Here is a 25,920-nt window from a genome sequence, read left to right on the forward strand (position 1 = left end):
AGATCTGCATCTAGTAACATGCAGAAATTAATACATTGCAAATAACTGACTTTCATAATTCAGAAGGGATAAATCTTAGGCTATAAATAAGTGTATCTTATGCCATGTGTTATTGAATACTGAATATATGGGATATGTATCTGTGATTTGATACATCATGATCAGAATTGACATCAGCTCTTGCTATAGGTTCACTATATAATAATTTCACCCAAGACATAAATTCCTTCCCAAAACGGAACCTGTCCATTATGGCCCATAAGAACGACCACTCCATCCTGTCAAAGGCTTTTGATGCATCCAAAGACATACATATCCATCTGGATATCCAAATATATAAATATCCATCTGGATATTTAAAAACAGCCTATCAAAATTGTTGGATGTCGACCTCCCATGAGGACATGTCATCTGCAAAACAAATTATACATCCTAGAGCTTCCAATTAATATTCCATGCAGTTTACTGAGAAACTGGAAAAAATGGCAAATACAAAAATTTTTTTAAATATCTTTTTACGGCTTTTACTGTGTGCGTCCAAATGACACATGCCTTTTACTTTTTAGTTTCTATGCTTTTTTTTTTACTTTTAATAACGTTAACAGTAAATTTAACAAAATTTAACAAAACTTTTAGAAATTCTAATCTCTTACATTTCTCTGTATCATCATTTTCTGACACCATTCATATTTTTTTTTCAGTTTACAAAGTAGTGCATGATGTTATTTTTTTGCAGCACAGGCTGCCATTTTTATCAATATCATATTGGGAACTGTTTTAAGCACACAAGGGTGCTTGGAACTGTAAGGTTCTGATTTCTCATACAAAATATTACAATACGATTGCTGCAGGGGTTAACAACCATGCTTTGTACATGTACGACTCGCATCATTAAAAGGTTTTAAGTAGAAAATACAACTTATTCTGAATCTCATCTCAAAAATATTTATCACTTCTTATTCTAATTGTTTGTAACATATTGCCTGCAGTCTGCACTGCATTTCTTGGTGTCATGTTTTTTTTTTAAATGTGCAGTGTCTCTTTCTGTAGTAGATACCGATTTTGTGAGTGGCTCCTCATGTCACAATACTAGTTTACTTCTAGACACCTAAATGCACCCCCAACAGCTATGATGGGTTTCTGTGTAAACCCATTACTTACATCTGCTTGTTAAGGAAAATAGCACTGGACTTTAAATAAGAAATTGAATTTGCCTCTAATGTCTTGCAGTATTTAAAATACTTCCTCAGGTAAAAAAAACATCTCAATAAAGCAAGACCATCTTCAGGTAGATGATGCTTAAAACAATCATAATGCCTGCAGGGTAAACTTGATTGCTATTATATTAAACTTGGCCTCAATTTGTAGTGGGTAGACACGTATTGCTGTGCAACATGATGGAAGTAATATGGGAGGAAGCTCATCCAATGCATAAATTAAGACACAGCATAGTTGTAGCTGTGTGTATTTTCTATTTCCATCTTCCTCCCCCATAACGTACCCTGGAAAACAATTACGCTTTTTGTAACCTCACCAGAATGTGACAAAAAGGAAATCATTTAAGATCATCCTCTTATCAATTCATCTTACAGGTCATGTGTGTTAATTTTCTGGATAAAAGTCAGAAGATAACAAATGAAACTTGTGCAAAAATGTGAACTAAATCTAAATAAAAATATTAGGTGAAATTCACAGCTATGGTATTCATATATTGAAATTTCCAGCTTTTGTTAAAAAATCAATGAACTGTGCTGTGTTTTTGTTCTAAGCAAGAAAACAAATTTATCAAATTGGACTTTTGTACAAGTCATTCATGTTCTATCACATTAGCCCATTTTACCCTAATATTGAAAGTTGTATGACCTCTAAAGTGGTCATCTTGAACAATTAGAATCAGATACACTTAGATCTCACATGACTGATCATGACAGAAAATCATTGCAACATCGACCATCATGGGGACTCTAGATTACTAATGTATTGCAAGTCTAGGCCAAATGTACTAGAAAACATGGAATTTATAGACATGCATATGGTAGTTACAGTATGTAATGTGGTGACCAGTAGACTTTTCCAGGCTAAGAATATTGATATATTGGCATATTGATGATATATTGACATCTACAAAGCAGGTCCTTAATATGACATTGGTCAGTGCCCAACATCCAGTGCCCCTATGGGTAAGCTGTTCTCAGCAGCTGATACAAAGAGAATGGAACAAGAAGAAGACAAATGTCACACAAGGTTACTGCAAATCTACTACTTTTCATGTACATGGACTTGCTTCAATCACTACAGTCTGCTTTCTGTTCCATTCTCTATTTGATCAAGATTTGCTTGTGGGTACCTATAAATTTAATGTTAAGGACCTATTCTGTGGATATGTTATCAATATTGCTAGTCTGGAAAGCTGCTTTAATGAGATAAATATGCAGTTTGAGGGATTCAGCTCAAATGAATCACATTAGCCTAATGCCACCCAATTATTTCTTATTACATGTAACTAGACTTTCTACATGTTAGTAGAATTTCAGCTGAAACCTATATTGAATCTACTGACTATGGACGTTATAGCCCTCTACACAAATATCTTGCAAAAACTGGGTAATAATGCAATTACTAATACTCTGAGAAAGGATCCCTCACAAAAAGCCACTCCCTTTACCCTCTCAACAAGCTGATTTCCTGATTCAGACTATATTCTTTAACACAATGGGGCACATTTACTTACCCGGCCCGGAGAAGATCCCGAAAGTGCATTGTCCGATGACAATGCACTGCGCCGCGATTCAAGAAGATCATGCGCCCGATATCCTGCAGGTGTCGCTTCCCCGTTCAGGTTCACCAGAGTTCACCATATTCATCCTGGTGTATGTAAGTACATGGCTTTGCCACACAATTTTTAAGTTAAATCCCTTGCTCTGTCCAAATCTGTCGGATCGTCCGAAGGCTTGCTCCCCGATTTCTGTAGCATGAAAGCCGGCGCCGATGCACCAAAATCGGATCATGTGCACCACAATCCCCTTCTAAATCTCTGTCCGCGATCCCCGAAAACGTTGGAAAACCCGAAGAAAATGCGTCCATGGGACCCTAAGTTAATAAGCCCCAATGTTTTTACATTCCAGACCAATTTAGTTCAACAAAGAAGGGACCAGCAATAGGTACATGTTTCACAGTTTTGCAAACATCTTTATGGGTGAATCAGAAACCATCTTCAACACTAACAATCTCAACTAAACCCACTAAATCAAAATGTGTAAGAGTTACATACATGACCTTTTTCTGATCTGGGAAGGCAGTGAACAGCAGTGAACAAATCTATTAAAACTATCAACAATAGGTATCAGCTTCACTGTAAATTTGAAATGAAAACTCAAGTGTCAGTAGACGTGAATAGCTTCCTGGAATTTGCCAGTGCCCACTACAAGAAGTGGCTTATAAATGTGTCTAATAGTCAATATAAGCATTCGGAAAAATTGCACAAAAGAATCTACGGGAATGTTTCCTAAAAAAGGTTATTGTAAGATGATCCTGAAGGATGGCTTCAACAGAACCAAAGCTCTCAGTCAGAAGGACTTTCTGGCCCAAAAAAAGAAATTGGATACAGAGAAAAATAGCTGTCTTAATTTTATTATGACAAATGTTTACTAACTAAACATTGGCCCATCCTCATGAAGGATCCTCATCTGACCAAGTCCTTGCCTGCTCAGCCACAACTAACTTCTTGGCAAACACCTACTATGAAAACTGTGTTGACACCTATGACACTGCGTAATGCTTAAACCCAATCCAGCCCGACCTACATTCTTTCCTACTCTAATAGGTGCAGTCCACAGCAATAATAGCCACCGCCTGGTGTGAAAAATTTTACGAAAACCATACCTAGCAATTCCCATCCACAGACGGAACCACCCAAATTGAAGCTTTTCTAAATTCTTCTTTACACTACATAATCTACATAATGGAATGGCCCTTCTCTCTCCAGTACATGGGCAGAACATTCCAAACTTGGAGGGAAAGAATGACTGCACACAAAACAAAAACAAAACAGGTTATCAAATATTGCACTTTTTAATGAAACACTATGTGCCCTTATCGACTGAATAAGTCCCTAGAGAGAGTGTGGTACTTCTGTACCAATGCACTGTTGGGTCCTCTAGACCCAGTCATCCTCCAAAAAAAAATTACATTCATAAATTACATATCCATATTGTTTTAACCGCTGTGAAACATCGAAAGGGTTAACACTCTTCTTAAAGTTGATTTTTCATATATTGAGGGGTGTAGGTTCTAAAATTGCATCATTTACGGGGTTTCACTATTATTTTGACCTCTCAAAGTCACTTAAAGATGAGCAGGTGCCTCTAAATATAGGTTTTGGAGATTTTCATAGAAAAAAATTGCACCCAAAATTCTGAATCTCCTAACAACCAGGATGCATAAAAAGCTATGCTAATATAAACAGACATTTGGGTAATGTTAGTTATAAAGTTATTTGGGTGCTATGACTATCTGACTTAAAAGCTAAAAATTTAGAACTTTGAAAATGAATAACTTTTAGAAAATTCAATTTTTTTCATAGTTAAACACAAACGCTATCATCAAATGTTTCTATTAATTTGAAGTACAATGTGTGATAAGAAAATAATCTCAAAATGCCTTGGATATGTTAAAGCGTTAAACTCTTATAATGTCACAGGGCAGATTTAAAAAATCAGGCTCAGTCACTAAGGGGTTAATTTTATTTTTAGCAAACTTTTTATAAAATATAATAATAACATTTCTTTTAATTTATTTATGATTTGTCCTAGACTTTTCAGACAAAAGTTTACTGTCTTTATAGCCACAGCACCTTTCTTACACAGTCACATCCATTGTTTCCATTGTTCTTGCCAGCATGGACCCTCAAATCATTTGAGCATCACTCCTTTTCATCCGAGTCATCGAGTCCCTGAATAAATGGCTCCCACTGTTTCCCTTTTGAAAACGCCATTGATTTCAGAGAAGCCGCGCATGTTCAGTAAAACTGTGGAAATACAATTCCTCTTTATTGAACACTGCACGTATCAGAAGTAGAGTTGGGGACTACGCAAGCACAGGAATTGCTTGAAAAAAATGTTTTGGTCAGAAGGGAACTGTGAAAGACATTCATTCAACAACTTAATGAGTCAGATAAAGAATAGAGACGCCCACATGACTCAAAGGGCTGTGCTGGCAAGGTGAATAAATTCCACAAAATCTAAAGTTCTAGAAAAACACAAAAAATGCGGTATATAATATTCATGAAATATGAAGGATGCATTTTTTACATCATTTACATTTATATTTTAATTTAGTGCACATACCATCTTCAAACAACTTCATAGACAAGACAAGTGATTAGAGGTAAATGGTCCACCACATACATTTGGATAAGTGATTCCTAAATTTTTCTTCTAAATATTTCTTCTAAATTCTAAAGTGAGTCTCAAATACATCAGTTACCAGCAAATAGGCAAAAATGTGCACATCCATAGTTTAGATTATGGTTCCTATAGATGAGATGAGTTCCCTAATTTTACCATATACAAAAACTCTACATAATAGAGTATAAATGTGATATACAATGAATATGTGATTAACACGATTCAGTACCAGTCCATGGTATTGATCTACATATTGTAGGTTTTGACTGTTAAGTTCTGAAAGGATCAGACTTGTTTTTTTCTGTCCCACAAATAAATGATCTGATTGAGATCTAGTCAAAACATTGAACTCTTTGTCATGTTCTTGAAGTATTTTTAAACTGTGGCAGGACAGGACTCATTTTCCTGATAGATGAGGTCATTGCTATCAGCAAACAGAATTCCTCTAAAGATCTTTACTTGTTTGGTAACAATGTTTAGGTAGGAAATATATTTTAAAGTAACATGTGAATGCCAGGATAAAAGGTTTTACAGTAGAAATTTACCTAGAAAAAAGTCAGCTTACTATCTTCCATAGTTATTCTCTTTCCCTGGTAGTTGATGCAAACACCTGACCATCTACACAATGTAATAGCCATTTGTTCCATTGCCCTTACATTTTTACAGACTCAAGTGGAAAATTAATCGGTTTTGTGGTCTACTGTGGTCTTCTTCATCATGATTTTGTCAGAGATTAAGGAACCATTGTGTATTCTCTATTTGGTCTTAAGTTGAGTCCAGGTTGATTTGGGCACATAACTTCATCCAAACAAAGTATGCTTTTCACTTACTGGATATAAAACTGAAGGGAGGGTGACCTACAAACAGCCAGCTACTACACCCATTATGTAGGTATTAAAAATAATTCTTATCTGAAGATGTGACTTTGTCTAATTACTTTTAAGGTCTAAAGACTCCAAGCGTGCTATCAATATAGCCCACATGCCAGTATTCTGTAAAAGAGTGACCAGCAGACAAATACTGTACATGGTTACGGTTGGTCAAGTATTTTAAATTCCCCGTGCAGCAGTTGCATGATCCACATCACGCAATTTAGGCAAATAAGTGGTACAGTGTATAACAGAAAATGCTACCATAAGGTGATTATGTATTTATTTAACAAATACACTAAATAAAATATTATGTGCAAGAATAAAATTCCCATGTGGCTTTTTGGTGTGAGCTACGGACAGTTCTAGCATCCTTAAAAAAGTACAATTAAAGTATTTGTAACGTCCGTGCCTGAACGGCGCTCTATCCGCAGTTTGCGGCATAGAGGCGTTTATTTGTGTGTGAACTGTGGCTTAATTCTTGTGTTTGGATTAACTCTCTCTTGCCTAGCAAGGGTTACTAGCCTGATGGACCGTTCCTCCAATGTGCTACTGGGGGCGTGTGCGGGATCGGTTTCAAATACCTGCCCATTCCCATCATACCTTGCTGGTTATTTTGAGTCTGACCTGTGTATACTAGCTTGATCTTGATCTTGATCTTGACCTGACCTGACCTGTGTACATCCCGCCTGTACCTGTATCCATCAGGCTTGCTGGTTTATTTGAGTCTTGTCTTACCTGTGTATCTAGTTCAGTTTTACCTGTCTCTGTTCGTCTGCTAGTGTTTGTATTCTGTGCACCAGTGTGAATACTGGTCTATTCCTGTATTTCGGTTACCTGTTCAATCTTGTGTTGGTTTCTGTGCGCCAGTGTGAACACTGGTCTATACCTGTATTTCCGTTACCTGTCCGCTCCACCATCCAGCAGTTGCCAGACGAAGTAAGTGTCCCCTGTCCCCCACTCAGGGACCATCAGTTAGGTTCCTGATAGTGGGTTCACCCTTATCAGGGTGGTTTATCTGCTTTAGGCAGGGCCTTAGCCCGCAAGGACGTCGCCGGGTGAGTTCGCCACCACTTGCGTAGTCTGACAGCTAGGGCCAAGCCTGGTTGTGGTTGCGCATTTGCTGGACAGGTGCTGACTGTATTGCTACAGAAATAAACTGCTCTGATTGAATGAAATATTTTCATGTAATAATTTATTTTGTATTAAGTTGAATGTGCTGACAAAAAACTTACAAAAAATCATCATTGGAAATCAAATTTATTAACCAGTGGAGGCCTAGATTTGGAGTCATCCACAAGATAAAAGTGGAAAAACACACTACAGGCGGATCCAACTTTGATGTAATGTCCTTAAAACAAGTCAAATGAGGCTCAGTATTGTGTATGGCCTTCACGTGCCTGTATGACCTCCCTACATGCTCCTGATGAGGTTGTGGATGGTCTCCTGAGGGATTTCCTCCCACACCCTGGACAGTCTGTGGTGAAACGTGACGTTGCTAGATGAAGCAAGACATGATGTCCCAGAATGCCTTTATCTTGCAAGAACTGCTGACACACTCCAGCCACATGAGGTCCAGCATTGTCCTACATTAGGAGGAACCCAGGGCCAACCATCACAGCATATGGTTTCACAAGCGGTCTGAGGATCTAATTTCAGTACCTAATGCATTCAGGCTACCTCTGGCGAGCACATGAAGGGCTGTGCGGCCCTCCAATGAAATCCCAACCCACACCATTACTGACCCACTGCCAAACCGGTTATGCTGAAGGATGTTGCAAGTGTTAGATTGCTCACACGATGTCTCCAGAGTCTTTCACATGTGCTCAGCGTGCACCTGTTTTTATCTGTGAAGAGCACAGGGCGCCAGTGGCGAATTTGCCAATCCTGGTGTTCTCTGGCAAATGGCAAGAGTCCTGCATGTGTTGGTCTTTAAGCACAACCCCCATCTGTGGACTTCGGGCCCTCATACTATCCTCATGGAGTCAGTTTTTTAACCATTTGTACAGACACATGCACATTTGTGGCTGTGGAGGACATTTGCAGGGCTCTGGCAGTGCTCCTCCTGTCCCTATTTTGATGCAGGCAGGGATAGTAGTCCTGCTGCTGGGTTGTTGCCCTCCTAAGGCCCCCTCCAATACTGGCTTGTCTCCTGGTTGTGCTTCCAGCCTCTGGACACTACCAAACAGACACAGCATATGTCCTTGCCACAGCCCGAATTGATGTGCCATCCTGCATGAGTTGCACTACCTGAGCCACTTGTGTGGGTTGTAGAGTCCATCTCAAACTGACAAAAACATCAGCTAGAAAGCAAAGGTACTGAGAAACGGTCTGTGATCCCCACCTGCTGAACCACTCCTTTATTGAGTGAGTCTTGCTAATTGCCTGTGAAATTGTCAATCAGTGTTGCTTCCTAAGTGGACAGTTTGATTTAACAGAAGTTTGATTTACTTGGAGTTATATTGTGTTTTTTGAGCAGTGTACCATAGTTAAGGGACAATAAGGAAAAATCATATGGACCAATGTATCATGCCCTTTGTGGGTGCAGCAAGGTGAAGAACAAGGCAGGCTTTAAAACTGGCTTCGGTTATTGCTGAATTCTGCACCTGCAGGACCTGGTGTAAATCTCAACTATGGTGCATAAGTGATACACGGGACTATACTAACAGGCATGAGCCTCCTTGTATTTCCACATGTTGCACGTCAGGTGCACTGATTATTAAGGCTGGTGCACCACACACACAGTGTTCATATGCGTGTAGACAGAAAGAAGAGTGTGGCATGGTTATAATGACACCTGACCATACCTGCTTTCTATTTTCTCCTAATTACCTGTAGAATTTTCAAATATAGCTGAGCACAAAATTTTTATATTTACAATTAAGGTTAGGGAGATGTTGAATTTTTCTCTCTTAGAGTACATAAGGAGTTTAAGCTACAATTTTTGGCTACATAGATTTTTTCACTGCAACCTGTTTTAAATGTCCTTGTATGGTAACATTCTATGTAGCCTTGGATCGAGTACTTCTTTTACACATCCATCTTCTCTCCCTCCACTTGATTTGTCAAGTACATGATGAACAAATGTCAGATCTGTTGTTCAGGGTGAACTAGTCCAAGTATTGGAAGATAATAAGAGAGAAATTGAAAAAGCTACAAATGAAACAATATGAGGCTTGAACTAAGAGAATCAATCTATGTACTGCTAAAATCAGTATTGCTAGTAGAGCTTTTCAATCTCATTTCTCATTGCCAGCCACAGGGGGTCCCTGTATTCTTCTCCTCCCTCTCCCCACCCAGTCGCTCATCGGACTGCAAAGAAAGAGAAACAAAGAGGAGAGGGGGTGGGAGAAACAGAGTGATGCAGGGAGCAGCAATCCAACTCTGCCACATCCAGTGCATCACTGAAGCTCTTATTACGGAATCACAGCCCAACTCTACACAGCTTTCCAGGCAGCGCCAGCAAGAGCAAGCAAAAGCAGCCAACAAGCCCTGTGACCTCCTTCCTGCCCATGTAGTGTTGACAAACACGACCTACTTGGAAATGTATTATTTTGCTTCATTGAGAATGCTGAGCACATGGATGCTGAAAATGCAAGAAGTTTCAGGGAGAAGAATATCATCTACTAGATGTGCGAGTATTGTGTACTGAGGGATAGCTGCCTGCTCTGCTCTCAGTGCTGTCCTGGGTACTGACTTTCTCAATGAAGCAGTCCTCAGGAGATCCCTGGACCTGATTTCAGAGGAGCTAATGACATGACTTGATTTGGATTTTATGTGTCTTGGAGAAGACAGTCGGTGTCACACAGCAGGGGCTCTATAATGATTCTCAAGCACCCATAGAAACAAGAAATAGGCAGTGGTGGATTTACTGCAATTGAAGAGTCTTCTTTGTACTAGTAAGCTTTGTGCTGTTTGTGTAGACAATTTAACATTTCCTATTGTTATAATACTAATTCAAGGGGGTGTCTGGAAGCAATTGTATTGGAATTGTCATACTGGCTTATTAAGTTGGGGGGTTTTGGATTCCCCTTAACTAGGTTTAACATTGGAAGAATATTAAGGCTGCCAAAGTTTCTTTCTTCTGGACTTACTTTACTATCAGCAAGATGAAATCTGTTTTCTACAGTCGTTTCTTCATTCTTCTTCCTTGGGTATTGATTGTAGTTATCATTATTGATATTGATACCAGGAGACCTTCTAATTCCAACAGAGTTCCCCCTGCCCGCCAATATTCTCCATACTGGAAGCACAGGATTGGTAGGGCATCTTTGATGAGACCTCATCCCAGTGACACTAGTATGGCTTCATGGACCCCTAATCAAGAACAGGTGACTAGCAATGATAACCAATGGACAAAGAACAATACTATGCCAATTATATATGCCATCACCCCTACTTACAGTCGACCAGTGCAGAAGGCAGAACTTACTCGCCTCGCCAATACATTCCGCCAGGTCCCACGTTTACATTGGATAATAGTTGAGGACTCATCACATCCCACAGATTTAGTGAGCCATTTTTTGGCAGGGGCAGGTGTAAGAGCAACTCACTTGCATGTGCCCACACCAAGGAGATATAAACGATCTGGCTTACCACGAGCTACAGAACAGAGGAATGCAGGATTGGCCTGGCTTAGGCAACAGTACCAACCTAAGGTCCATCATCATCCTCAGCGCCCAGGAGTCAAAGCACCTGTACAGCAGGAGCAGCCAGCAGGCGTTGTCTTCTTTGCAGATGATGATAACACTTACAGTCTGGAACTATTCCAGGAGGTATTGTCTATATATGTGTCAATTGTTTGATATTCATGTCATTACAATTACCAACATGTGTGTATATAATTTCACAATACAAATAATCTATATGTGTACTTGTTACATGGAATATTATGCATCTTTCACAAACCATTCAAGTTTAAGGAACTGTGCTCTAGATAGACGTTAGAGTACCTGTCTGCCAATTTCAGCACTGGAGCTGCTGGACAGTTCCCAGCATAGTTGGCCCTGTAATGCTGTTACCCTCAGAAAACTTTCTGGTGCCCCAAACAACTTGCTGTTCCCCTCCTCACAGCTTTTTTGCTAGTATGAGTGGAATAAAAAGCAAGATAATGTGTATTTTGTGTATCTTAGTGCAATAATCTGTTCTAAGCTTTAAATGACATTTCTTTATTAATTTACCAATTGCACAATGGAGTTGTAATATAATACAAGCAGAATGTGTATTATGTATTGGGGTAGTGAAACACAATACTTAATTTGACTGTGTCCAGAGGTGTCAATGATAAGAGCCCAGGGGGTTTCTTTGGGGTGCGGGACTGATTGAACAAGTAGCATACATCAATTGGAGAAAAACTACAGAATCCACAATGTTTTGTATGCAGGATTGTTTTTTCCAGTATCCAGTGAAACAAAACAGTCTGTAGAGGGAGTCACTGCGCCACCTTCTAAAAATCAGTTCTTTGTGCTCTCTCTTGCATAGTAAGCTGGGTAAAGCATTAGATATGCATGAATGTGCTCTAATATGGGGAGCCTCTTACATTTACAGCAGGATTAAAGGTTTCCTTTAATATCTACATAATGAAGGTTGCATCGTTTCACTGTGTTATCTGCTGTGCCTAAGTAAATCCCCTTTGGGGTACACTAATCGATGTGTATAATATGTTTGATATGTGTGTTTGTGCATTTAGTGAATAACTTTATAATAGCAGAGTAGAAAACTTCAGCTACTTAAACTGAACTTTCGAGAACTTGCCCTGAAAACTTTGTTGCATGGATCCCACCCAGGGAATTGATTGCAATAATTGTATTAACAAATTGCAAATCTGTAAATACAATTATTTCCCAACAAGTGTCAAAAAAGCTTTGATAATGTATGGCTTTAGGCAACACATCCAATATGTATGGTAAGGTTTTTGCTCTGTAGGAGATGATTTTAGTGTCTATTATACATTGTATCAGTCTATACTAGGCGTCACAAGCCAAAAGGCAAGATCTTTAGTGTTTAAATATGACCTGTTATAATCAAAATGCAATGCAGCTTTGCAGGCATTATGTTATAGAGCAGGATGTGCGGGGCAGATTCATATTTAGTTTGTATAGTATAGTGGAAAAGATTCAGAGATAGAAGTCAATTACTGATAGAACTGCCTCCATGACTCAATGACGGTACATACAGAGATAAATGTAAATCACTGATAGGACTACCTCCATGACTAAATGATTGTACATACAGAGATAAATGTAAATCACTGATAGGACTACCTCCATGACTAGATGATTGTACATACAGAGATAAATGTCAATCACTGATAGGACTGCCTCCATGACTAGATGACTGTACATACAGAGATAGCTGTCAGTCACTGATAGGACTGCCTCCATGACTAGATGACTGTACATACAGAGATAGCTGTCAATCACTGATATGACTGCCTCCATGACTAGATGACTGTACACACAGAGATAGCTGTCAGTCACTGATAGGACTGCCTCCATGACTAGATGACTGTACATACAGAGATAGCTGTCAGTCACTGATAGGACTGCCTCCATGACTAGATGACTGTACATACAGAGATAGCTGTCAATCACTGATATGACTGCCTCCATGACTAGATGACTGTACACACAGAGATAGCTGTCAGTCACTTATATGACTGCCTCTATGACTAGATGACTGTACATACAGAGGTAGCTGTCAATCACTGATAGGACTGCCTCCATGACTAGATAACTGTACATACAGAGATAGCTGTCAATCACTGATAGGACTGCCTCCATGACTAGATGACTGTACATACAGAGATAGATGTCAGTCACTGATAGCACTGCCTCCATGACTAAATGACTGTACATACAGAGATAGATGTCAGTCACTGATAGGACTGCCTCCATGACTAGATGACTGTACACACTGAGATAGCTGTCAGTCACTGATATGACTGCCTCCATGACTAGATGACTGTACATACAGAGATAGCTGTCAATCACTGATAGAACTGCCTCCATGACTAGATGACTGTACATACAGAGATAGATGTCAATCACTGATAGGACTGCCTCCATGACTAGATGACTGTACACACAGAGATAGCTGTCAGTCACTGATAGGACTGCCTCCATGACTAGATGACTGTACATACAGAGATAGCTGTCAGTCACTGATAGGACTGCCTCCATGACTAGATGACTGTACATACAGAGATAGCTGTCAATCACTGATAGGACTGCCTCCATGACTAGATGACTGTACATACAGACATAGATGTCAGTCACTGATAGGACTACCTCCATGACTAGATGACTGTACATACAGAGGTAGCTGTCAATCACTGATAGGACTGCCTCCATGACTAGATGACTGTACATACAGAGATAATGTCAGTCGCTGATAGGACTGCCTCCATGACTAGATGACCGTACATACAGAGATCGAAGTCAGTCACTGATAGGACTGCCTCCATGACTAGATGACTGTACATACGGTGATAGCTGTCAGTCACTGATAGGACTGCCTCCATGACTAAATGACTGTACATACAGAGGTAGCTGTCAGTCACTGATAGGACTGCCACCATGGCTAGATGACTGTATATACAGAGATAGATGTCAATCACTGATATGACTGCCTCCATGACTAGATGACTGTACATACAGAGATAGCTGTCAGTCACTGATAGGACTGCCTCCATGACTAGATGAATGTACATACAGAGATAGATGTCAGTCACTGATAGCACTGCCTCCATGACTAAATGACTGTACATACAGAGATAGCTATCAATCACTGATAGGACTGCCTCCATGACTAGATGACTGTACATACAGAGATAGCTGTCAGTCACTGATAGGACTGCCTCCATGACTAGATGAATGTACATACAGAGATAGATGTCAGTCACTGATTTGACTAACAAGATTAACCCCATGACTAGACAATTGCTTTTCAACATACAAAGAATTAATATATATATACATTAATAAATATTAATAATAAATACATAATTATTATAAATGTGTTCCCTGAAAGCTACATATCAAACCTCTCACCTTCCCTGCTTTGTAACATGTTGCCTATAGATTGAAATAAGACACGCCAATCAGTTTTTCATGAGAGGAGAAACCCAGAAGGAAAACATTAAGTTAATGGATATTTGGGGAGAAGATCTTGAAGCAATGAAACACAATAGGAAGCCTTTAACCTTCCATTTTTTCTTACATATCTAAAAATAGAACAAGTAATAGTATGTAAATCTTCAGACAGATATTTTATCACTTCTAGGTCCATATTTTGTACAGTTTTACAGTAAATACATTAATAAAATGTCTCCTAAAAAGCTTTCTTCATACAACTGCAATATTCATCTTTTTCCTCACTTTTTTAAAATCTGAATTTCTGTCCAGCTCCACAGTGTCTTTGGCCCGTTTTCATGTAGAGCCTTTTTTCATGTTTCTATGGTATTTTGTTTTGTATGTTATCACTTGTAACCACATGCTTCTCCTATAGTTTCATCATAAGTGAACTATGCAGCGGTAATTTGTTCACAAATTTATCATAAATCACTGTATGTTACTGCTCCCATTACAGTCTGAATAGCCTCATCTATAAAACCAACAAAACAAAGGAAACTTTCTAATTCGAATGGATCATTTCAAGCTTGACATATCTTGTAATGGAAAGGATTGATCTTTCTCTTGAAACTGTTATCACTCTGTCTGGTGAAAGGGGCTTGAAATATGGTGGCCATAAATATAGCTATGGATCTCTTTCTGTGGCTCTTAAAAACGTTTGTTCTTGACAGATCATGTTGCTGAAGAATTAAAGGCACATCTTATGTTTTCTGCTGCATTCTTGTCAATATTACGAATCCAATAATGTTTTTAACCTATCACTCTACATTATATGTACAGTACATACAGTATTTATTTGTTTGCTACAACAATAGAACTTTGCTCTAGTACTGTATGCTTCAAAACTCATATATAAACCCCTATTTTTTCAATATAATTGACAAACCTAAAAAAATCAGTACAAGACAAAAATTAAATACAGTTTCAACTCTGCTATAATTATTTGTTTTCCCCCATTGACCAAGATCTTTGTGGTTAGTTCAGATAGAAAAATATAGCTCTTACAAGTTAACATCATATAGGTAGAAAAGTGGGAGAGAAAGAGAAAAGCACCTACAAGTTAATGTTTTTGCCGCTGTGGATTATTGGAAGGTCATGGAGATTAAAAGCTTGCTGAGTTTGGTTGTTGAAATATTAGGCACATCTCAAGTTTAAATGTGAGGTTGTTGTTGGGTGCTGCCGCAGTATGAGATTGTCAAGACGTAACAGCCACACTGCTTCCAATGATCAGTAATGGTGAAGGAGAGAATGGGGTTTGGCACAGACCAAAACTTTAAAGGACACTGTGGAGGTATCTAGTCATGGTATTGAGGAAGTCTAAGGATCACATAGCATTTTAAGGCAAGTGACTTCACAAATGTAATCCAAGTAACCTATCCTAGACTTGTTAGACCCTCTATGGTGTCCTCTGAAGTGTTGGAGTGAGCCAAACTCCATTCTTTCCTTCATCAATTCATATTATGAACATTTCTACCTAGCTATGTAGGTCTGAAGCGCATCATCATGTAAAAAAAACATACATTTTTAAAACTTCAAAGGATATGTCATATACTGTGTATGTCAGGTAACTGCAGATTCCATAACTAAGACCTGCTCATATCTCAAGAACCCAATTCCTCAATTCCTATTCCTGCAGGTGAGATGTCTGCATGCAAGTGGATAATAAATGTAGAGGTAACCATGAATTCCGCCATTTCTATAAACCCCATAAAAATAAACAGAGAGGGCTACCAAATACATGGAAATTTATCTCCATTTATTCGCAATACCGGGTGAAATAAAGCTGAGGAACCCGAGACTTATTTCAGGAGAAATTATTCAGAATCTAATACTTACCTTTCATTTTTTTGAATAAGCATGGCATGCTATCAACAGAATACAAGTCTTTTCCTTGTCCATAGCCATTAAAATGTTCCACTTAGCTGTGTTTCTCTGTTCTTAAGCATGACTTGTTTTATTTAATAATGTCTTTTTTTGTTAAAATCTAGTGTAAAAAGTGCAAATGCAGATGTTTGTATTTATTCCCAGCAAAGTGCTATTTCTGACATTACGATAACCTTAAGAAATAAGAGTTCTGTAATATTGTTGGGAAAGCAAACAAGTCAATAGCATAGCACTTACATGACTATTTATGACAGCATTATAGCCATCTGCTGTTACTATTGTATACTGAATCAAAATCATAGACCATATGTAATGGTTGTCTTATACTGCATGTATGAATTAACCCTTATTTATTAACAAATAATTGTGTATCCATGCAACTGATTCAAGTCTATGTTCTTAACCTCTAAACAGTTGGCTGGGGGTTGGGCACACACATCTATAGTAAATACTACTGGTTCCTTAATAACAGTAATAAATGAAAACAGTTTTCTTTTAGCAACTCTACCTCCTGCCTGATTATTGTAGCCAAGTCTGATCCACAGCACACGCATGCCAGATTTTTACTATGCAATTACTCTGCAGATTGTGCAGCTAAGTAATATTCTCACCTAGGTGAAATAGCTGTAACTAGCAGCTGGTGACTATGTGCTGTGGGTAAGTCTTCGATTTCTTCTGTGAATAAATGAAAAGAAAACTAAAATTAGAGAACCTTATACCTGAGAATTTAGTTTAGATCCACATTGAAGTAACCTGAACAATGGCTGAATACTCTTACCACTTTCACAAATTTTAAAAACTCTTTTTCAAATATCAGAGATATACTTGCAGTACCTAATAGTTTAAAATAAGATATATACATTTAGTATGTAATCTAAATAAAAGTGTTATGATATTTAAAGGGCCTGTGGCAAGTTTACATTTTGATTAATTTTCCAATAGTCGCCCGGCTAGCGACCAAAAATACAAAAATATAACTTTTATTAGATTTTAGTTAAGAACAGTGCAATTTGTGTGTTAAAGATGCAAGCAGGCAGTGTCCAAACACATAAACATGCGTTCATGTTCAGGGATATAGGGGATACTATCCTTTAAGGCATGGGAATAATATGATCTAGGAGGGTGGATCAGCCCCCCCCCCCCTATTTAACAAACGTACATGTTAGCAAAAGACTTGCGGATAGAAGCAATCCCTATTTGTCCCTGTAAGTATGCAACGTATTTAAGGCTCGATTTCCTTCTAACAGTTCCTAGAGTATTGATTTTTACATTGTCCCTAGGTTTTTAAGAGTTATAGATCGCTATCTACCGCTCATTAAAATTTTTTGCACAATTCAGCTGCACCCACCTGTGTCCCCATACCCATAGTCAGCCCCATACACCTGATTACGCCAGTTCAGCTAAATATGTCGGGTGGGCGCAGCTGAATTGTGCAAAAAATTTTAACAAGCATTAGACAGTGATCTGTAACTCTTAAAAACCTAGGGACTATGTGAGAATCAATACTCTAGGAACTGTTATAGGGAAATTGAGCCTTAAATATGTTGCATACTTACAGGGACAAATAGGGATTGCTTCTATCCGCAAGTCTTTTGCTAACATGTACGTTTGTTAAATAAGGGGAGACTGATCCACCCCCCTAGATCATATTATTCCTATGCCTGAAAGGATAGTATCCCCTATATCCCTGAACATGATCGCATACTTATGAGTTTGCACACTGCTTGCATTTTTACCACACAAATTGCACTGTTCTTAACTAAAATCTAATAAAAGTTGTATTTTAGTATTTCTTTTTGCCTTAGTGGACAAAAAGGATTTTTGGTCGCTAGCCGGGCTACTATTGGAAAATTAATTGTTGTGCATGTCCGTATCCACCTTGTGCCTATACTCAAAGGGTCAAGTAGATCTAATCCCCCTAAGGGGGCTAGTTTGTGTATGTTTACATATTGTGCCAAACATAAAAAAGGTGTGGTAGGGTTCTGACCACTTTGGAAAAGTCTACAAGACAGTAAGAAATTTCTCCCAATTGCCAAAAAAATGCTGTGATTTTTTAATTAAAAGGAAATTGACTGAGAAAGACTCCTAATGAATAACCATTCTACAACCACCATACAGTAAACTATACAGTACACATGTAAGAAAAAAACCATTAGAAATAAGGGCATCATTTCAACAGAGACTAGTGTTAAGGAGGTCGCACTGGTTTCGGACGCCATCTTGACTACTGTCCGCCATCTTAGATACAGCGGCCATGTTCCCTGACCATTGTCAAGTTAATGTCATGATTCAAACTTCATTTTATGTAACCTGTTTGCTGGCCTGTCAGCTAATTATTATTTTTTATTACAACCCTAAAGTATTAGATCAAAGGCCAAACAGAGGGAACATATTTCTATAAGGCAAGAAAGAGACGAATCCATTAGCCAAGCCACCACAATTTCCATAAAGCAGGTCATAAATCCATATTGTATATGAAAGAGGTATAAAATCTCCAAAATAAGTATCAGGTGACATTGGTAAACATAGGGGAGGGAGGATGCATTAAATAAAGTCTAAATATAATCTAAAAAAGATTTATTTTTTATTTAAAGTCTGAGTGAATAGAATGGAAAAATGATTATAAGCACAGGCAACCGGAAAATTTTGTATATTATTTTATAGACACCTGTGTGGCTTCGTTTGGGGATTACAGGATGGTTTTAGTATTCAGTGAAGACCACTAAGCACATGAATAGAAATGTTTTAGATCTGTACAAGCAAATCCCTTTGTAAGGTAATCGGATTAAATATTTGTGACTCTTTGAACACTATGTGGATTAAGGGAACAAATATTAGCTGTAAGTTAATAATTTCAGCTATTTTTGGTTACTTTTAATGCCTCTGATGATGTATTTGTAATATAACACTTAGATGCCCTTCCAGTAGGAGCGTTAATTAGAATTTGTCTCCCAAGTCACATGTGTTTATTGGCTTTAACTCTGTGTATTCTTTATATTTTTTAATGAATACCTAATATGTCATGTTTTAGAATGTAAGCTTGTTTGACATAATAGAAAAATGTATATTCTAGTAGGAAGAGATATTGCAAGGTATAAACCGTCAAACAATGCCAGGTCTGTTTGTTTACAGAGACCAGTGGTGCCATCCTGACCACAACTGTGCGTCTGCTACAGCAGACGACCATAGAGGGACGTATGTACGGCCACAAACTTAAGGCCATACATATGTTCCACTTGACTGGCAATGGTGGCACAGAGCGATACAGTGCCGCACGTACATTGGAAAAAGATAGGACATGTCCTATATTTCCCTGTGTTAGAGGCTGGACGTAATGCATTGCAATGAAGAGGGGAGGGGTCATCTCTCCTCCTCTCCATCGTGGCTGACATAAGTCAGTGTGAATGCAGCCTTAGTTTGAGGCTGTTGCAGGCATTCAGCTATGTTCAGGATGCCACTGTTGGCCTCTATATACAAACAGAGACCTGTCATTGGTGGATAGCGCCGCAGTTGAACGAGACTGGGAGAGAGCAAAGGATATCTTCTTCATTATTTTAATAGCCCCCCCCCCCAAGTCACATATACATTATTCATACTACCGCTTTAAATCTTACTACTATGCACTGGCTCCGTCCGAGATAAAGAACAGCATCTGCGAACCATGCTGAAAACTTTGGCTGCGTATTCGTTTATTACACTTGATTATTTGCTCCTAGGAAGAAGAAACCCCAATAAGTTGCTTAATTTACATACTACATTTAATACCATTACCTTAAGTAAAAGTTAAACTCAAAAAGTCAAAAGAATCATTTGCAAGATATCTTGACAACAGATTTCTCCCATTCTTACCAGAATAAAAAGATTCCCCAGCTATGCACTAGTGGGTGACATAAAGCGATTGATACATCTGCCAGTATCTCCATTTTAATAATGGGCCATAGACTTCAATAAACAATTTGTATCAGCAAATAATCTAAAATGATCAAATGTTTTATACATCCATGTGAAAAGCTGCATAAGTGTAAATTAAATTGTAACCTTACAGCAATGACTGTATAAAGTATGTGTACTATCAGATTGTACTGTACTTGTTCTTTACTGTGTCATTTAAACAATTAAAATTTGTGTGTAATGAGAAGTTATCAAATTTTCCAATACCATTGATAACTTCCTGTGGATAAAAAACGTTCATGGTCATGTGATGTTACACAGGTGCACGGCTCGTTATATCACACAGCTCTGATTACTCTGATGCTAACAAGCCGTGCACCTGTGTGATATCACATGACCATGGACGTTTTTTATCCACAGGAAGTAAACAATGAAACTTTCTGTTGAGTGACAGCAAGCAGAGATCTAGAAATCAGTGAGGAATTGATACACAAAGTTTAGGAAAATTTGTAACTTTTCATAACACAAACAATATCAATTATTTGCTGAAATTGAACAACCCCCCTTTAAGACGCTGCATCAGTTGGAAAGTCTGATTCCTGGTCACACGAAACCATTGTGGACCATAAAAGGAATAGATAATGCGCATATACAACCACTGCTAAGAGATGAATCTCCCTACAATTAACATGATGTAGCATTTGAATGAGCCAGGGGATAGACATGTCTTTGGGAGTACTGTTATATTTTCTCCATATTATACTATATATTATAAGCTAAAATTGCCCTAATAATGTATACTTAGGTTGCAATCCCACGTATCTCACTAACATGGACATTCACCAAATAGAGTAGAAGGAGATAAATGACCTTCTAAACGGTTTGCTTATCAGGAGGGCACAGAAGATAGGACAGGAAATATGTCTGGGAAGATCCATTTGAATATTTTTCAGCAACTGCCCCAATTAGGTTATCAGCATTGAGATTGCCTGTTAAAAAAAGGTATAACATTTATTACCAACTTCATATGTTTTTGACATTCTCACTTACCAATAAATAACCCTGTACTTTAGATATAGGATGATTCCTAATAGTTTTTCAAGCCCTTACTTAATTTTTGATAATGAGTGTTATGGCGTGAATGTTTATACTTCATAAAATGGAGCAACTCTTTGATTCCTAGTATGGGTATTAGCTTTTTACAATTCCCGCACTGTGCTTTGGTACTCTGGGTCTCTCCGTGGAGAAGTGTCTCAAATTATCAAAGCACAGTTTGCACAGAAAACTCACAGGCTCTGGTGACCATTTTATAGAAATGAAGTGACACGGGAAAGTGGAAGAAATATATCAAAAAGTTTCAAAGGGTTATTTTAACCTTTAACAGAAAATGTATGGATTATATTCTAACTGATGGACTTTTTTCAAGATTTTAGCTCTCAATTGTAGGATATAGGGAAGTCTTCCCTTGTGGAGAAAACACAGAAAATCTAAACAAGTATTGATATATTGCCAGAAAAGTAGCACAATACTGTACCCACTAAACATTAAAAGCATCTAAATGTGAGAATGCTACCACAAATGCCACTCATCTACGTGCATAGCATATAGTTTGCATGATTACAGGTGGACAGATATGCAAATCCAAACAATTGTATTAAAAAAAAACTGCATAAGGACATTTGGAATTCCAATTTCTGCACACTCTCGACAGGCTGCATGGCTTTGATCTTATTGAAATCACAAGTATATATGTATTAGAGATAATTTCTTGAATTATGCAGGCATGCAATGGTTTTCAACCTTACCTACCAAGGTCTCCAGAGGAATTCAGTATGGAGAGTTAATCCTAGTAACATGAAGAGTTATATTGTCCCTTCAGGCACAAAAAGTTACTCTGTAGGGTAATCACTTAAAATGCAATTTGATTGATCTTGAGAAGCTTACATTGGAAATCAAAATGTGTCATAATGAGATAATTGTGTTAATGGAGCAGATAGAAATATGGTATTTTTCCAATAAAATCAGCATTCTTAAGGCTTCTATATACAAGCTTGACAGGAGTCTGTTTTAGATTCTGTCTGCTTGCTGTCTTATCACAACTCAATTGATCCCTAATAGAACAGAGACCTGAGGAGCTGAGCTGATGAAGAAAGACAGAAATAAGAAATTGGATTTAGGTGTTAAAACCTAGTTATCCAGAACAAGAAAGGTTCTGGCTTTCAGCTGTTCAATCAATCTCTTTGCATGTATACATTTGACCTTGGAGGAAATTCTTCCTGTGCCTATAACCTCAACAGGCTGCTTTTGTCACTTGCCATTTATTTTACAAAATATATATGCACATATCAGATGCCGCAACATTTCCATCTTGACATATTTTGATCCACATTTGGGGAATGCATGGAATACATGTAGCGTTTTATCAATATTTTAACATATATAGGAAGTGAGGTAGGATTTTCACAGCACTATGCAAGCTATTATTTTCCCAGATCTGTCATGAAATGTTAATTGAGGTAAGGTTGTAGGTTCCTGATTAAAGTTTAATTTGTTAAAAAAAGTAAGATATTTTTATGAAACATTTTCTCTTATGCTTTGCTCCTGAATTTTCACTCCTGTCAAGGCTGAGCATGAATGGGCATACATAGGTCGAGAGATATTGCAGATGGTAGCCTGTGAGGCATTACACCTTTTCTAAGTGGACTCTCAGGTCAAATTAAGCCCTGAGGCAGTGGATGTTAAACTGATGTATGTGCCTAGCTAACTACGGTACGCCTTACAGGCTATTAGAGAATTGCATACTTGTTTTGCATTCTTGTTAACACACAAGAAAATCTGTTCACCCATTTATTTCATTTACATTTCATGTTGCATTCCTCCTCTGTCTGTTGACCAAAGAAATATTTTCATTATGCAAACTTGTTAATTGATGAAAACATATTGAAGCAGATTTCTCTTAGTAAAATCCGCCTTTTTTGGTTGCAATTTTTTGCGCCTTTTTCCAGCAGTTTGCCACAGTTCGCCATGTAGCAATAATCCTGGTTTGCGCCTACTTTGCCTTTGTATTACTCAAAGACATTACTGTTTGTGCCTATTTAACATTGATTTGCGCCTATATGGGCACAAATAATTGCCCAATAACACACCAGTCCTGACCATGCTTCCTGAAGTCTTGAAATGCAATGGTATAAGGTGCACAACAAAACCCCATGGCCCTTTTTCGTGTTTGCATTAAAATTGGTGAAAAAACGCATTTGCAGCGTTTTATTGTTGTCCTGGATTTTGCGTCTTTCACTGTGTGCCCCAAATGATATGTCTACTTTATTCCTTGGGTTGATGTGATCACGGGAATACCAAATTTATGTAGGTGTTATAATGTTTTCATACATTTACAAAAATTAAAACCTCCGCACATAAAAAAAAAATTTTGGTGTCGTTTTTTGAGACTTTTGATGAGGTTTTCATTGCTTCTATTGTTAGCACTATCTGGCCTTTTGATCACTTTTTATTGAATTTTTAATATTTTTCAAACTGGCAAAAAAATGCCATTTTCACTGTTTTCCGTTACGGGTTAAATGCAGTGAAAAACTGTTATTATATTTTGATATATCGATAGATTTAAATTTTTGGGGGTTTTTTAATATAATTTTTTTAACTTTTGTAAGTTATTTTTTTTACTATTTTTCAGACCCAATAGGGTACTTTAACCCCAGGTTGTCCGATTGATCCTACCATTTACTGCCATACTACAGTATGGCAGCATATGGGGATTTCCTCCTCATTCATTACAAGGTGCAAATCACACATTGTAATGAATAGGTTAAAATGAGATAGCCTCAGGTCTTCAGAAGGCCAAAGGCTGTCATGGCAACCAATCACCGCCCCCTGATGACATCAAGTGGAGTGACAATCTTCACCAAGATGGCGGCGCCGTCATCTTTTTGAAGCCGCTGGCAAAGACAAAGGCAATGGACCGATAAATTACCCCCATTAAGCCCCTCTACCAAACTGCCAATAATGTTATATACTACTGGAATGGATAACGGAAGTAAATCCATATACACTAGTAGAGTTTTTTATTTGTACAGTGAACCACATAAACTATTGATCCTAAGCTGAGACCACATTGTGAATTCATATTCTAATATCTGTATTGTTACACAATCACGAGAATGGCGGCCAATTCTATTGATACCCCCTTACTCCCTGTGTAGCGTAAAGCATGATGATTTCCAGGCCTTGTACAGGACTCTCCACAATTTACTCCAGTAGGGGTCATGACTCCTGGCAGCCGGGAAAAAACTGCACTCACGCAAATGGAGTATAAAAGACCCAAACCACTGGTTACTACCTTTTTCTACAGCAAAACTAGAAAATATAGGTCCCAGCTCTGCAGTTAAAAATTTGAAAAATGTTTCAAAATTTATTTGAAAATCTTAAAATGCAAAGACATGACTATCTGTACTTAACAGCTGACACATTTTGGGCAAAAGGAGTATTACATGCCCCTGGTCTGTTGTCAGCTGTTAAGTACAGATAGTCATGTCTTTGCATTTTAAGATGTTCGAATGAAGGAAGTTATCATTTTTAACTGCGGAGGTGGGACCTATCTTTTCTGTTTTATGCTGTTGCGTTTTATGGCTGCGGTCCAGGGATCCTAGGCCCTGAGCACCAAACTAAAATCAATGGGACTCATCTGAACACAGCAATTGGGCACTCGGAATAGCAGCTTTTCACTGAACAGTTTTGGATTGTTACTTTTTTATATAATGCCCTGAAATGTTGTATATAATGTGACAAATTTACTAAAAGTGTCTAAAATAAGACACCCTGATCCTAGATTAGACAGTCAGGGTAATTTAAACAGTTGTTTTATGTGCAAATAACAGCAAATTGATACATTTACCCCATATTCTTGCAGGATTCGTGTAGGATTTCTTTTTACTAACTAAATCTTTAAATCTATGAATCCTTAAAAACAGTAGAATATTAATAAGATATATTTTGTTCAGACATTTTTTATACCATGTTTGCATTTTTTTCTAACTAATAACTAATATCAAGACAGGGAAGGGAGTAAAAATTCATTTTTATTAGACATTTTTAGACATTCTAAAAAGTCCCTTATGGAGACATGGGTTTAGGGTCTAACTATCGAGTCAGGAGTGGCAGTGAAGGGTCCATTACATGAGCCATTAAGTGCATTGCTGCTGTCTTTCAAGAATGTTATCACTCTGATCCGTCATTTTCTTTCAGTAGTGATATTCTGCAGAAATGCAAGGTTCTGAGTTGTATTACCAAACACGACCCATGAACATTATTGAAGTTATTTCTGAAATATGAGAAACCAGGTTTCTCTAGTTTTATATATCACTTTTAAAGGGCTTTTATAAAATTAGAAAAAGTGTTTTTTTTTATTCATATATATTTTATTTGGTCCACAAAGGCACAAAGATATAAGGTTTGTATCCTATAATTCTGAAGACACATAAATCTACTTAAGCAATGTATATACACAATTATATTGTATTCTGGCCACAAATTAGCAAATTTGCTTAAAGAGCAAATGAAAAGCATTTACAACCTTTCCACAGAATAGGCAATGAATTGTTATCACTTGGGATCTGATGACTGGAACCTTCATCATGCTTTCTGTGAGTCAGCCTCCATCATTTTATTATTGTATGTGATCATTTAAAATTGGTTTGCAAACATTTTTTTCCTAGACAACAGCCATGA

At 37.8% G+C, this 25,920-nt stretch overlaps 1 protein-coding gene across 1 annotated transcript in view; it reads left to right on the forward strand.

Moving 5' to 3' along the window:
• Positions 1-9,598: 9,598 nt before the first annotated feature.
• The window catches only part of B3GAT2 (beta-1,3-glucuronyltransferase 2), a 120,104-nt gene continuing 103,782 nt past the window's right edge, over positions 9,599-25,920 (forward strand). The window contains exon 1 of the mRNA XM_072142173.1: positions 9,599-11,049. Within this exon, the coding sequence (XP_071998274.1) occupies positions 10,384-11,049 (666 nt within the window). The 5' untranslated portion in view covers positions 9,599-10,383. The remainder of the gene's footprint in view (positions 11,050-25,920) is intronic.

Source organism: Engystomops pustulosus, chromosome 3, assembly GCF_040894005.1.
Source record: "Engystomops pustulosus chromosome 3, aEngPut4.maternal, whole genome shotgun sequence".
In the NCBI taxonomy this organism is placed as follows: Eukaryota; Metazoa; Chordata; class Amphibia; order Anura; family Leptodactylidae; genus Engystomops; species Engystomops pustulosus.